At 39.7% G+C, this 16,674-nt stretch overlaps 1 protein-coding gene across 2 annotated transcripts in view; it reads right to left on the reverse strand.

Moving 5' to 3' along the window:
* Window positions 1-13,176: 13,176 nt before the first annotated feature.
* The window catches only part of LOC124789289 (tRNA (cytosine(72)-C(5))-methyltransferase NSUN6), a 94,676-nt gene continuing 91,178 nt past the window's right edge, over window positions 13,177-16,674 (reverse strand). For both annotated transcript variants that reach the window (XM_047256601.1, XM_047256602.1), the window contains one exon: window positions 13,177-13,552. In XM_047256601.1, the coding sequence (XP_047112557.1) occupies window positions 13,253-13,552 (300 nt within the window). In that variant the 3' untranslated portion in view covers window positions 13,177-13,252. The remainder of the gene's footprint in view (window positions 13,553-16,674) is intronic.

Below are 16,674 nucleotides of genomic sequence, written 5' to 3' on the forward strand. Positions count from 1 at the left end.
TCACTCAACCATGCATTAGGGTACTTTTGTAGTTAGTTATGATATTTGGGAATACTTTGTTGATAAGTTCGTCTTTCTATGAGATAAAGTTACAGAAATTATGAGGAAATGAAATCAATCCGCTCAATTCTTCGACAGGTACTCAACCATTACTTGCATTTTACCAATCGAGCCATACTAATGCGGCGCTCATCACGGGCAATTTGTAGTTCTTTTCCAGTCCTTTCATTCGCAGTGTTTTGTATCCTTCTTGCATTATGGTTTTGCCGAGAAATATTCGATCATCTTGGTCGCGGCATTGTTAATGATGATTCAAAGAAAATACAAATTATTTCTTTAAATTTTTAATTAATGATATATACTGATACTTAACCATAGACGTTTAGTTGTCATTTGCTTTTTGTTATTCCATGTCAGATGCGTTTTTGTTATACCACGTTTAGCTGACACTTGCGTTTTGTTATTTCATGCCAGATACGTTTTTGTTATACCACGGTTTATAGCGGTCGAACGGGATAAAAAGTATCCAATGTCAGTCTCCTGGTTCTAAGCCATCTCTCCACCAATTTCCAGCCAAATCGGTCCATCCGTTCTTGAGTTATAAATAGTGTAACTAACACGACTTTCTTTTATATATATATAGATGTAAGCTCTACACAGAAGAAAACGTTATTTCGTACAAAAAAGTCCATAATTTTGCTTGTTTTTTTCTTTGACACAGCAATAGCATACACTGTACCCCCAAAACAGGATAACTCTGTCATTATTTCATCAGAATCATTGTGGCGCATCACAAATTGTTTATTTCTAATGCATTTACTGCATCGTTAAACATCACGGAGTAATGCTGAGGCTCTTCTGTATCATCCTCACTGTCAGTTTCTTCCTCGTCCATGACCCGTGATGCACATTGAACTATCTCAGCAATAGTCATGGGTTTTATAGTGAGGAGGTTTTCATCAACGTTCACGTAATCCTCAAATAATGCCTGCTCTTCAAGTAGATTCCATTCTTCATCATCAGGTGAAATACCGTCAGAATGACCATTTCCACCATTATCATGGACCTCATTTCCAAATTCGGCTTTTCCGAAACAGTTCCGAATGGCATCGTCTGAAACACTGTGCCATGAAGCTGCAATGTAGTGCATTGCCTATCAGAAGAAACAAACTCATTAAAAATTTCTCGAAGTGTTCTTTTGCTCCAGTGTTGTTGTTGTTGTTATGGTCTTCAGTCCTGAGACTGGTTTGATGCAGTTCTCCATGCTAATCTATCCAGTGCAAGTTTCTTCATCTCCCAGTACTTACTGCGACCTACATCCTTCTGAATTTGCTTAGTGTATTCATCTCTTGGTCTCTCTCTACGATTTTTACCCTCCACGCTGCCCTCCAATGCTAAATTTGTGATCCCTTGATGCCTCAGAACATGTCCTACCAACCAGTCCCTTCTTCTTCTCCTCAATTCTATTCAATACCTCCTCATTAGTTATGTGATCTACCCACCTTATCTTCAGCAGTCTTCTGTAGCACCACATTTTAAAGGCTTCTATTCTCTTCTTGTTCAAACTATTTATCGTCCATGTTTCACTTCCATACATGGCTACACTCCATACAAATACTTTCAGAAACGACTTCCTGACATTTAAATCTATACTCGATGTTAACAAATTTCTCTTCTTCAGAAACGCTTTCCTTGCCATTGCCAGTCTACATTTTATATCCTCTCTACTTCGACCATCATCAGTTATTTTGCTGCCCAAACAGCAAAACTCCTTTAATACTTTAAGTGTCTCATTTCCTAATCTAATTCCCTCAGCATCACCTGATTTAATTCGACTACATTCCATTATCCTCGTTTTGCTTTTCTTGATGTTCATCTTATATCCTTCTTTCAAGACACTGTCGTTGCGTTCAACTGCTCTTCCAAGTCCTTTGCAGTCTCTGACAGAATTACAATGTCATCGGCGAACCTTAAAGTTTTTATTTCTTCTCCATGGATTTTAATACCTACTCCGAATCTTTCTTTTGTTTCTTTTACTGCTTGCTCAATATACAGACTGAATAATATTGGGGATAGGCTACAGCTCTATCTCATTCCCTTCTCAACCACAGCTTCCCTTCTGTGCTCTTCGACTCTTATAACTGCCATCTGGTTTCTGTACAAATCGTAAATAGCCTTTTGCTCCCTGTATTTTACCCCTGCCACCTTCAGAATTTGAAAGAGAGTATTCCAGTCAACATTGTCAAAAGGTTTCTATAAATATACAAATGCTAGAAATGTAGGTTTGCCTTTTCTTAATCTAGCTTCTAAGATAAGTCGTAGGGTCAGTACTGCCTCACGTGTTCCAATATTTCTACGGTATCCTAACTGATCATTCCCAAGGTCGGCTCTTACCAGTTTTTCCATTCGTCTGTAAGGAATTCACGTTAGTATTTTGCAGCTGTGACTTATTAAAGTGATAGTTCGGTAATATTCACATCTGTCAACACCTGCTTTCTTTAGGATTGGAATTATTATATTCTTCTTGAAGTCTACGGGTATTTCGCCTGCCTCACACATCCTTCTGAATCTGCTTAGTGTATTCATCTCTTGGTCTTCCTCTACGATTTTTACCCTCCACGCTGCCATTCAATGCTAAATTTGGCTCCGGTAGCCAACATGAAATAACTGGCAAGTAAAAATCTTACCAGTAAAACGTTTATTTTCATTTCTTACTTTCCTTTCGGTGTTTACACACCTGATAGCATGCTGCACGAGCATTTTGCGATAATTCAACTTGACATTATGTATTACTCCAAGGTAAAGTGGCTGGAGGTAACAAGTGCAATTCGCTGGAAAGAATTCTACAGCACCATTTCTCAAATAGTAAGTAAGGGGAGGACGTGCTGCACACCTGCCTTCGAAGCCAGCTTTCGAAAACTTTTGTCGTAATCCACGATTTCTTGATACTAGTGTATTTTGCAGTAAATGTGACAATATTCTTAAAACAATGGGGCTTGCCAAATTTCCTGATTCTATGTGGGGGAGGGGGCAGCTTCTCACTCCCATTGCTGTTAGCACATAACAACACCGTTACAAGTTGTTTACTTTGTTTTCCTCCGTGGCAGTTTTCGCCTTTGAATGCCATTGTGAGGTCAGGCAATACATTGAAAAACAAGCCTGTCTCACCCGCACTGAACATGTTTTTAGGAGCATATTGGGAAGTCAGTTCTTTCAAACAGGTTTCCTTCCAATCTCGCACTGTCTCGTGGTCGACACTTTTGCTTTCGCCAAAGCTGTTTCACAGATGAAGACCGCACTGCAGTTCCTTCTCTAAATCCTCGCACGAACGAAAAAATGGCTGACATCGAAATAAATGTCCAAGGAATAGAATAGCAACTGAAATCACTCAACAGAGGAAAGTCCACAGGATCTGACGGGATACCATTTCGATTCTACACAGAATACGAGAAAGAACTTGGCCCCCTTCTAACAGCCGTATACCGTAAGTCTCTAGAGGAACGGAAGGTTTCAAATGATTGGAAAAGAGCACAGGTAGTTTCAGTTTTCAAGAAGGATCGTCGAGCAGATGTGTAAAACTGTAGGCCTATATCTCTGACATCGATCTGTTGTAGAATTTTAGAACATGTTTCTTGCTCGCATATCATGTCATTTCTGGAAACCCAGAATCTACTCTCTATGAATCAACATGGATTCTGGAAACAGTGATCGTGTGAGACCCAACTCGCTTTATTTGTTCATGAGACCCAGAAAATATTAGATAAAGGCTCCCAAGTAGATGCCATTTTCCTTGACTTCCGGAAGGCGTTCGATACTATTCTGCACTGTCGCCTGATAAACAAAGTAAGAGCCTACGGAATATCAGATCAGCTGTGTGGCTGGATTGAAGAGTTTTTAGCAAACATAACACAGCATGTTTTTCTCAATGGAGAAACGTCTACAGACATTAAAGACCATTGCTTTTCACAATATATATAAATGACCTAGTAGATAGTGTCAGAAGTTCCATGTGGCTTTTTGCGGATGATGCTGTAGTATACAGAAAAGTTGCAGCATTAGAAAATTGCAGTGAAATGCAGGAAGATCTGCAGCGGATAGGCACTTGGTGCAGGGAGTGGCAACTGACCCTTAACATAGACAAATTTAGTGTATTGTGAATACATAGAAAGAAGCATCCTTTGTTGTAGGATTATATGATAGCGGCACAAACACTGGTAGCAGTTATTTCTGTAAAATATCTGGGAGTATGCGTATGGAACGATTTGAAGTGGAATGATCATTTAACATTAATTGTTGGTAAGGCGGGTGCCAGGTTGGATTCATTGGGAGAGTCCTTAGAAAATGTAGTCCATCAACAAAGGAGGTGGCTTACAAAACACTCGTTTGACCTATACTTGAGTATTTTTCATCAGTATGGGATCCATACCAGGTCGGGTTGACAGAGGAGATAGAGAAGATCCAAACAAGAGCAGCACGTTTCATAACAGGGTTCTTTGGTAAGCGTGATAGCATTACAGAGATGTTTAGCAGACTCAAGTGGCAGACTCTGCAAGAGAGGCGCTCTGCATCGCGGTGTAGCTTGCTGTCCAGGATTCGAGAGGGTACATTCCTGGATGAAGTATCGAATATATTGCTTCCCTCTACTTATACCTCCCGAGGAGATCACGAATGTAAAATTAGAGAGATTCGAGCGCGCATGGAGGCTTTCCTGCAGTCGTTCTTCCCGCGAACCATACGCGACTGGAACAGGAAAGGGAGGTAATGACAGTGGCACGTAAAGTGCCCTCCGCCACACACCGTTGGGTGGCTTGCGGAGTATAAATGTAGATGTAGATACATTATGACAGCTGATGCCATATCTTGCCTTAAATTTGTGCAGCCAATGCGATGAAGCACTGAAATTTTCCACATCGAGTCGAATTGCAAATTCATTTGCTTTTTCACAAAGCATTGGGCCGCTCTGTGTTGCCTAAACCACTGCAATAAACAATCTTCCACGTCTTCATAGTTCCCGCATGAATGTGTATCCGCTTACTAGCAGATATTCCGAACACACGTGCACTATCTTCGATTTCCTTTGCCTTTGCTACTATAGAATTTAAAGTAGACGCAGAAATTTCTAATCCCTTGGCAATATCCACTCACTTTCGATTACTGTTTTCCTTCACAACTCTCAAAATTTGAAGCTTTTCATTGATAGTAATGCTTTTGTTATTTCTTCCACTCATGTTAATAGTTCTCAAAATAATTAGAATTACAGTAATACCATACTATAGCCTATACAGTATGAGGTGTGATTTGTTTCGGGATTCCAGAGTGACATGCAACAATTCTTCTTCAGTTGTGCCCTAGTTCGGCAGAAGTCGTGTAATTTCGGGAAAACAAAGAAGTCTGCACCTACTATCAATCTTCCCTACGGCTTTCACCATTGCCATAATATTAAGCTTCATACGTTATACTGTACTTTCTAATACTGTACAGTCTCTGCATAACATCTGGTTTATGCCATTGTTGCGTATCTGTCAATCTATAAAACAATCTCAAGTCTGTCACAACAAAAATTAAGTGTTAGTTGGATTCGGATGCTCGCAACAAAGCAATTTTCTTATTGGCAACCATGGTGATGTGTTAATAGACGGAGCTTAGGCCGATATTAGACCATCAAATTTTCTTTGACAAGTATCTCTGACATGGTGCAAAAGGGGGTATTACGCTTCCATCAAATATTTCGTCAAAGTTCCTTCATAATGGCCGACGACAACTTAATACTATTCTCTGCAGCTCAATTTTACTTACGGCATTGGCAGTGTAGTGTGCTGATGTTGGCAACACCATCTTCGTATAACCCTAATGTTTTATTGTGAAATGTTCATTTTACGAGTATAACTAATTTACTGAGTGGACAAGGGTACATATAAGAATCTGTCAGCCATACAGCAAGAACTGATTTAATTATTTATTTCGTGGTGAAATGAATTCCCAGCAATGAATGGTCGTTGCCAACATCAACACATTACGCCACTGATGCCATAAGTAAAATTATACCTGGTCTGCAGTTGCATACACTGCAATTGCATTGTCATTGCATTTGCAAGAGAAACAGAAGGAAAGGAAACTAAAAGTGCATGAAAATCCCTTTGACAATGGACAAGAGTACATTTCAATATGTGCTCAAGAAAGTGGCTCCTCACAAATGCTACATCCGCAAAAGACAGACTTACTGTAATACTGCGATTTCTAGCTACTCTAGTTTACAGTACTGGTGTAGCGTTCTAATGCTAGAGTGCACATTTAAGAAAATAATACTAGAAGCGTTTGAAGCTATTTATAACGCTCTGAGGGAGGAATAAGTGAAGAAAAATAAATTTAATACAGTACCTACTACAGTCATGAAAAATTTTTATTTCCACAGAAGTTGTAGATTTTCTCCTTTATATTCTCGGGGGTCTACTTCACGCCTAATAGCATCTGCAGTTTTTTTTATAGCTCTCACTTTTTATTTGTTTTTGTATTTGGGATGTCATAAGCTACACAGTGTTTCATCTGCCTCGAATATTTCTAACAATTTCGTTATATATGTGATGCACCATGTACATTTGGGAGTCATATTGATAAACATTGTGTGTCAGACAGCTGTAGCGACTGGCGATGCTAGCGCTACAAGCGGTTGATTTCTCCATCAGTAAAAATAAGTCGAACGCTTCCTTACATCAAATCTAAGGCGAGGTGCTAGATTTTATCAAAGAAAATTTGACCAATGCCTAACATTGACAATGTTCCTTATTACACTATCAAATTTTATTATAGTTTAATATCGGCCTTACGCATCCACTCTCTGAAACACTGCATCATAACTTGTGCACACTGTGGATATTTCGCCGGGACACGAAAAAAAAAGAAAAAAAGTATATGTGAAAAACGTATAAATGAAGTTTTATTGTATATCCTCACACACAACTACTTCTGTTTTGAGGAGAAGAGGTATAAACGAATCTAGATCACAGTCATGGACATCTACATGCACTGTGGAGACGGGTCGTTGGTGAACTAACGGGTCCAAAGGAACGGTTCACCAAGATGAACAGAACGAGCAAGGAATGAATCCTAAGGTACGGTCTTGCATAGTTCACTTCGGTCGCGGCTTTCTACTTATAGTTCCCGGGAACGGGAAACAGTCGGTCTTGTTCAAGTCTCGGTCCCGTTCTCCTTCGCATGGCCACACATCGCAGGTACACTGCCCACTGCTCATAGGTAGTTCAGCAGCGAGTTGTTGTTCATTTCGTTCACTTCGCCTGCCCGTTATAGATCTGTTTCAAACCTCTCTCTCTCTCTCTCTCTCTCTCTGAACTTATGGTTCCCTTCATATTCTATTCAGCGTCCACGACCGGTAATTAAAACGAATTTTATAATTATATAAATTACATAAAAATTACATGGTATGTAATACATGCATCTCTTCAGGTAACAAACCAGCGTATCAGCTTACTTCACTATTTCAATAAACAGCATAAGAAATACTTGTAAAAAGGCAAGATTTTTTGTTATCACACATGCAAAGGACGTCGGCACGGCACACGAGTGACCATTTTCCGTCTTTTTTTGATCCAACGTAAGAGAGCATGTTCATTGTTATGGAGGACAGACCGACTTACAACCGAATGCAGCCCACGCTTCGTAATCGAGTGTATGGTGTCACATTTTGTAAAGAGAATATGATAACTCCTACAATATTATTTCAGTGGTACTGGGTGGTGCACGAAAAATCGGCCCCGAGTACTAGACTGCTAATTGTCGCTTACCAATCATCGTCTATTGCTTCAAAGTTGTTTGCATTAGCTTATTTGTTATTTCTTCACTGCCTAATTATTACATGTTTATACATTCTGCTCGTAGCAGTCAACAAATCGTGCGTAATTGGCGAGCAGTCTGTACTCGGGGCCGGTTTTTCGTGCGCCGCTATATATTATTTCACTGCGATCAGCCACACAATGCTACAGTTGACTAAATGAGATGTTTTGCAGAATCACGAAAATTACAAGTGTGTGAGAAGTCTGTTATGAATAAAAACTCTGTACTCCAGGTGGGAGGCAAGTGCCCACTGTTGGTGCCTTTCATCTTCAGTCACCTATGCTACTAATTTTCAATTTTTCATAAGAACCATATACCAAGCACAACGAACGGTGAATGAGTAAAAATGAACGGTTCCCAAAAAAGAGCAATCACCAGTGAACTAGTTCTCAAGGATGAACGACTTTGCCCATCTCTAAGGCCTCTTACACACGGGCGATTTTCAGCAGCGCATAATCGGCGCTGCTCATGCCTTGTACATCCCGCACAGTCGATAATGTGGACTCAGACAAAGAAGTATTGGCTCTGGCTTTGTTGATCAAAAGAAACTTCAGGTGCAAACATTGTAAATATAAATACTGGCAACACCCAATGTGCACCACTCTTATATTATACGGACACTTCTATACTGTATATCGTAAGTTACGTGAAGACAGTCCAAGTTCTTCAACTACATCAGGATGTCAGCACCGACCTTTGAGGAACTACTACATTTGCTGAAAACATATATTTCACGCCAGAACACTTGCATGAGAAACAGTATTTCTGCAGAGGAAAGGTTGGCCATCACATTAAGGTAAGTACAAATAGTTGATGTAAAATGGTTTTAATTTAGCAATTTGTATTACATAAGAAAATTATAATATGTGTAGACATCCTAAAACAAATCTTTGTACACTGATGTATCAGAAAAGTGAGACGGTGATTCCAACGACGCCCTTTGTGCTGACTGAGCCAGCTGTTCCTCGTTAAGTGGCCACGGAAGCAGATGAGCCATGTTCGAAAAAGTGCATTCCACTTACATTTCCCTGTGATACAGCCACGTTTCCATGAGCAGTATCGTTTGTAATGTATTTTTGCAGCACACTCGTAAGTTCGAGCCGGCCGTTGTGACCGAGCAGTTCTAGGCGCTTCAGTCCGGAACCGCACTGCTGCTACGGTTGCAGGTTCGAATCCTGCCCCGGGCATGGATGTGTGTGATGTCCCTAGGTTAGTTAGGTTTAAGTAGGGTCTGATAACCTCAGATGTTAAGTGCCATAGTGCTCAGAGCCATTTGAACCATAAGTACGACTTTTGCATTAAATCGCTTTTCTTCAGGCATGGCCTTGAAATGAGGTAGCAGAGACAAGAGAAATAATTTATCAGGATCTTCCTCCATCAATGCTGATTTCTTTTGAACATTTTCTGCAAGTATCCTAAGCAATTTCTGCTCTTCTGAAAGTCTCTTTTTGGGAACACTAGAACCTGAGACATTAGGAGATGGTTCTTGATAAGTGCTTGACTCTTCATTTGTCATATTGTCTGTGTCTCCCTCAACAGGAGGTTTAGTTTCACATATACGCGCTAAAAACGAAAGTTGCTTGAAGAAAATGTACTGCTTTCTGGCATCTGCCGCTGAACCACTCTTCACTTTTTCCTGTTTTTGCAGCTCTCGAGTGTACGAATCTCTTACATTTGTCCACCTATTTTGCAACGGTATTGCTGAAATAAAAAGCTTTCCTGATTTCAGGTATTTTGCATCACGAAATACAGTCATAGATCTACATTACACATATAAATGTGGAGATTCTACCATCTCGAGCATAGTAAAGGACACTTCTCAAAATATTTGGAATGTTCTGAACTAGTCTACATTTCCGATGCTTACTGAAGAGGCCTGGTTGAATATTGCAGAAGGGTTCAAGACAAATGCAGATTTTCCAAACTGTATAGGGGCAATACATGGTAGACACATGCATTTTATAGAGCCCCGGCACAGTGGCGCACTTTGCTTTAACTACAAACACTTTTTCTCAATTGTGTTATTAGCAGTTTGTGATGCAAATTAGAATTTCATTTACACAGATGTCGGGTGTTATGGCAAAGGTTCAGATACATAAATCTTCAAAAAAAGTACGCTATTCAATAAGATAAGAAACAACAAACTGAACATTCCTAGACCGACACCAATATGTGCTGGAGGAGAGCCACTGCCGTTTACATTCTTTAGTGATGAAGCATTTGGTTTGATAGAATATATGCAAAGACTCAATGGTGGAAATAATTTGCCAGTCATCAAAAATATATATAATTATCGTTTATCACGAGGGAGACGTTTCATAGAGAGTACATCTGGAATACTCAGCAACAAATGGAGAATATTCCATCGTCCACTCAATGTTTCAATTGATTTGGCCTCAGAAATAATAAAAGCATGCTGCATATTACATAATTTCGTTCGTTGTAAAGATGGGTATACATTCGAAGGCACACTGAACACCGCTGGACTACATGGAGTCGAGGAAGCCTAAATGCCGAGAACAAGGAACAAATCAGCCGCTGTTATCAGAGATAAATTTGCTGAATTCTTTGCAAGAGAAGGAGGTCAGTAAATGGCAATTGAACAAAATTCGATCTGGGGACTTCTAAGATTTGTACATAATAATGTAACATATTGTACATGTAATTCTAAATACATACCTCTTTGGTTTTTCGAATCTGTTGTTTCGTTTGCAAATCGTGGAATAAACAGTTCGCACAATTCTTCCCATGCTCTGCGTTTCAAAATCCTTGAATCCCAAATAGCACGACGAATTTCTACCTCATAGATGAAACGCTCAGTATCAAAACTCATGGTGCTGAAGAATGACTGATACGCTAATGAAACGCCATGTGTGAGAGGTAACAGGTGTGAAAACGCCACTGCCAGCAGCGGGCAGCCGCTCTTGCACAGATGGTCGCACGGTTGCCCCTGCAGCTGGCGTATGAATCGCCATGTATGTTAATGCCCCATCTATTTGCACTATGGAATGTTGACCGCTGCCGCCGCGCTGTTCAGCAGTGCTGCCAGAAACCGCACGTGTGTAAGGGGCCTAATGCATTGTCCTATGCCCACATGGTATGGGCCATATAGAGGAAACCTTCGTAGCCTACTAAAACGCCAAATCCCTTATCTGGTTCAGGTTCATTGTTGGTATGTTTGTGATCTGGACACTATCCTCATTCCTCTGCAACCTGAACACTTGCCTCCCATTTCCCCTGGTCCCCTTCAACCCAATGTGCCACCTTCCTAGACATTGACCTCCTGTCTGATGGCTCCTCCTTATCTCTGCAGATATCAAGCCACTAATAACAGATTCACCTACATTTTGACAGTTGTCACCTCTTCCACACATCTTATTTAACATGGCCAGCCATTGATGGTGTGTCTGCAATGACAAGAATTCCCTTGCCCAGTATTCTGAAGGTCTCACAAAAGCCTTCACAGACCTACACTAACCCCCAAACCTAGTCTGCAAACACATTTCCAACACCATATACTCAAACACCCATAATCTTCCCACCACCCTCAAGAACTGCCTGCAAAGGAGGGCACCCGCCCCTCCCCCATCACCCAGTATTGCCCCAGACTGGGGCAACTGCACCACGTCCTTTGCCAGGACTTCACCAATTTTTCATTATGCCCAGAAATGGGAGACATTCTACCTGTGATCCTTCCCTTCCCTACTTACTTCCTCCACTGCCCACCCAACTAACACAACATTGTGGTCTGATCAGTTCCTGTACCACACCCACTCCCCACCATTTGGTGGAAGAACCAGGTGCAAGACCTTTTCAGTTCACCAACACAGCATATCCCACTCTACTCTTCTCACAGGCTTACCCTATCCAATCACAGATAGGGCCATCTGTGACAGCAGCCATGTTATGTACCAACTCTACTGCAATTTCTGCATAAAATGTTAAGAAGCATGACCACCAATCAGCTATCCATAAGAATGAATGGCCACTGCCCAACTGCGTGCACAAACAGAGTTGATTACCAAGTGGTGGAATGCACTTCTGAGTACACCATGCTCAAATTCGATGACTGCTTTACAATCCATTCCATTTGGATCCCTCCCTCCACTGCCAGCTTTTCTGAATTATGTAGATGGGAGTTATCTTTGTAACATATCCTTCTTTCCCATAATCCTCTCCTCCCTCGATCTCCACTAAGCCACAGCATCCACATCCTCTACCTACAGTCTCTCCCTGCTCTTTCCTGTCACTCATCCCAATCCGTGCCTTCACATCACACATTGTCATATGCCACATGAACTCACCAGCTCCATTGGCCATGTGTTGCATTCCTTTCATGTGCACCTGCTTTCTCTCTCTCACAGGCATGCTGCCTTCTTACGAGCCATCAGCTACCCTGCCCCAACCCCTCCTTTCACTCCCCACCTCTTTCTCTCTCTAACAACCCCATCTACCACAACCTCTCACCCTGTAAACCCATCAAACTGCTAGAGTCACATTGTGTGTTCAGCTGGTACAATTCCATAGCACAGGTGTGTATGGGGAGGGGGTTCTGTTGTGCTCTAGCTTATTAAATAATTTGTCCAAAAACTAGTAAGTTTTTCTCCATTTTTTGTGTATCGATTCAATGCTTATTTTATTCGGTGAGTCGTCTCCTTTCCTCCTAAATTCTTTGCAAATGATAATATAAAAATATCATGTAGATTGGGTTATTTCATTTAGTCATTGTGTGCTGTGGATACGTATTTTTTATTGCATATGTTTTGCGACATGATTTCCCAATAGCGTTGAACAACTACTTCTGTTAAACTGTTATAAAAATATTGTGATCGAGGAGTGAAGATAGTAATAACATTTTGTTTTATTTGTAATGCTGTAATACTTGTTGAGTGCTAATTTGTAATTTAATATGCATGTAAATAATGTAATCATAATCTTGATGTTTTCCACATCCATGGTGAATTCATCCCTGTATGGATTCATGAAACACTTAATAAACAAAATTGTTCTAGTCTGTTGGCATTTATTACTTGTGTCATGCAACTGCTGTATATGAGGTCCACTATTTATGCCTCCTACTTCCACCCTTCACAGCATGGGCAACCAAAACCAGAGTGGGCAAGAAACTGTAAAACTATAATTACATCTTCCATTGAGTTTTTTGCTTCAGTGTGATATTTATCCTGCATTTTAACTTTGATATATTTTGACACACACAACATTAGCTAAGATCTTTAATATGTTGCAATTTATTTATTTTTATGTTCAAATATGGAAGTGTACTTCCACAAAGATTTTGAAGAGACCATTAAAATAATCCACAATTAATTAGAATTTCATAACAATTTTAATGTAAAAGCTTCAATACAATTTCTTACAGAGAGAATACAGATCACAGACACCATCAACAGTGGTGCAGCACTTTCTTTCGAAAACGAGCAATAAAGAAACCAACAGTGTCCGTATCACAGCCCTTAACAGAACCCTCCACTGGTGGACCAAATCTCTGAACACATTCAGTCTGTTCTTCTGTCAGGTTTCCAGCATGAGGAATTCCAGGTCCTCCAATACTTGGTATTATTGGCTCAAGAACAAGCTGTGGGTATGCCTTAAGTGCCCAGCCAACAATTGCCTCGTTTTCTGCTACATTCACTGTGCATGTACTGTACACAAGATAACCACCTGGCTTCAGCAAAGTGTATGCCTGATAATAAAAAATTATAAGGACTGGTTATTTTTTGCCCTGAGTATATGCATATGGACAGACATTAATAATAATGACAAATTTCAAAGATTATTGAATCATAGGAGGTGCACTCTGCCAGGACAGACATTAATAATAATGACAAATTTCAAATATTATTGAATCATAGGAGGTGCACTCTGCCAATCTTGGTTTTGGCTCTCTGTCACAATGTACAATAGTGTTGTTGTTACATAATATTAAGAATCATCAAACACAAAACTAAAATTTCACCTAGTCTTTTATACAGTAAAAGGAATAATAAATGGTTTTGACCAGTTACTGATAGAGCTTTGAGAAATCTTCATAAACAGAGCAAATACTCTCTAAGATAAGAGTGTGTGCTAGGGACAAGGTGATGTCAATTAGAAAAGACGCAATGAGAAACAGTTAACATCAGTACATAAGAAAAAGTAAAATATAAGGTATTTATTGTTCATGCTTTTACTTATGTTGACTGGTCACTAACATCTCAAAAACTGCTTCAGCTTTGGGTGTGCATACACTGCCATCACCACCGCCAACACCACCACCACCACTTGTGGCAACTACCGGAAATTTCCTATTAGATTTTTTACCTGCTGCCATAAAGAGGAACAAAACTGGGTCATCACAGTTTTGCCAAATGCTTCTGATTTGTGGTGAGGTGGGAATTATTGTGCTCACTGTGATTTTTGTGAAATATTTGCCTACTTTAAAGCAATGAAATCAAAACCAGTGAACAAATAGCCATCCCATTCAAGTCAGATTCTGATCTTAACACTCACTGCTTGGTAAGCAGAACAATGGTAGGGTCTCTAACCTTGTCGGATGTAGTAACCAGTGCCTTTAAGGTTTTCTGCTATTTTCATTTCAGAGAATTATTTTTGTTGTTGTTACTTGACATGGTCAAATTGGAGAAACGTGATCTGTAATTGTTTATATTTATTGGATGCATTGCGCAAGATTGCAGCTTATTATTTTATTGATTACTAATTTCGGCCAAGGTTGCTAGTCATCTCCAAGTCTGTAATTATACAGAAAATTGCATATACGGAAAAGTAGTATGGTACAAACTGACAGCACAACAGTACCACATGTAAATGCATACCACAGGATAGAAAATATTTCTCTGTGAATAATCACCAGCCAGTAGGACACTTTGTCATAAATTTTGCACAAGCTGCATAACTCAATCTTACTACACAATTCAATAAAATATTAATGTCACATCATCTCAAAAATGTATTGACATCATGAATAAGTATTATGATTCAGAGCATTATCTGGTGAAACACTGCTTTCTTGTAGGCCCTGATGCATAATATCGTTCAGTGTCCTGCTTACTATGATATAGATATTTTCATTGTTGTTCATCAATTCTACTTGTCATGGGCAACTCATTCTATAAATTGTGTTGTTCTCATGTTTCACATGTGGAGTCTATGTAATACAACACTTGCACAGTGAAGACGACATCCTCATATAACAGGGTGAATATTATGTATTGTTTTCCGGTGCTGTGAGTCTAGAGCAGTGGCGGCTTGTGAGTATACATTCTGCGTGTACACAAATTTGAGAGTGTGAACTTAATAGTATCTGCTGTATAACAGTTATGCTTATCAACAATTTTATACACCTACAGCAACAGCCAATAATAATAATAATAATAATAATAATAACATGCAAAACTTATCTGACAAAAGAAAGAATTGTTTTGTGGAATTTTGTTGTTCTTACATAATTACGTAAAGTTTAGGGCAATAACAAAATAATGCGTAAGCTTTTTCAACTCTCCATTCTGCATTTTTGTGTAAGTGGGAGCTTTCATGCATTTTCCATTTTCTTGGGCAAATGTACAAGATCCCTAAGAGATGTATTAGTTCATAAATTTCCTTCCACACTCAAAATGAGATATTCTTACACTGCGCCCACACAGCACCTTGGGCTAACTGTACACTTCCTTGTTAAATGTTTGCTTGTAGTCACATTTATTTAATTTCATCACTCTCTCAATCAAAGGATCTGTTCTCGGAGGCCCCAATTTCTTTACAGTTAGCTTCTCCCGGTAATTTACTTTTCTGTTCCCAGAATGAGATTCTCAATCTTCAGCAGAATGTGCACTGATACGATAGTTTCTGGCAGATTATAGCTGTGAGCCAGACTGAGACAAACTCGCTAACTTTACCTCACAGGCAAGTGCTCTACCAACTGAGCTACCCAAGCACAACTCACAACCCATCCTCACAGCTTTACTCTTCTGTTAGCATTTAAAATAGATTCAACATAGTTCATGTTTGGACTGCAGATGAAAGACGAGCCCTGCACAGTAAACAACCAACTCCAAACACAAAGTGCTGTTTGTGGAAATGATTAAACTGAAGTAGTAACATCTGCCAACATGGTCATTTGACTTGAATACAAATGAGATACTGAGAACCATAAGGGTCCAAGGCACACTGCTGTCAATCCTACATTTAAGTGAATATCAAAGAAACCAGTGATACAACTTTTCATAAATTTTAGTATATACAACGTAGTCCAACAGCAGACTCACCATAAGATCAACAGATTTCAGAAGCATGGAAAAATGTTACAGTCTCACAACTGACAGTGATGTGCTTTAGGCTAGTATGATTCTCAGCACCTCAAATGGATTACTGTATGATGAAATTCATACCTTAATATACTATAACTAATTCAGACACCCACAAAATAGATCTATTGTCAGTACAACTTTAACATATACTGACATCTGATCTAATTTTCCAACAGTATATAGTGAGTGAATTAGCATATCTGAGGAGTGTGCTATCATCTAGCAGGATTTATGCCCAGCATACAGGGATAAAAGTCTGCTGCAGTATGCTACCACATGGTGGCTGCACATCATGAACTGTGCACATTGTTTATCAAATCTGTATGTATTTGGCCCAAAAGGCAATTATGTCACATGAGTAGCACACATGCAATAACTCCTTAAAATGAAGCACATGCAATAACTCCTTAAAATGAACACAACTGAAAGTGTGCTCGCAACCTTGATGCCAAGTTTCATGGATTCTAGAGGAGCAGTAGCACAGTAGATTTAAGTTCCATATGTT

This window comes from Schistocerca piceifrons, chromosome 3, assembly GCF_021461385.2.
Source record: "Schistocerca piceifrons isolate TAMUIC-IGC-003096 chromosome 3, iqSchPice1.1, whole genome shotgun sequence".
NCBI lineage: Eukaryota > Metazoa > Arthropoda > Insecta > Orthoptera > Acrididae > Schistocerca > Schistocerca piceifrons.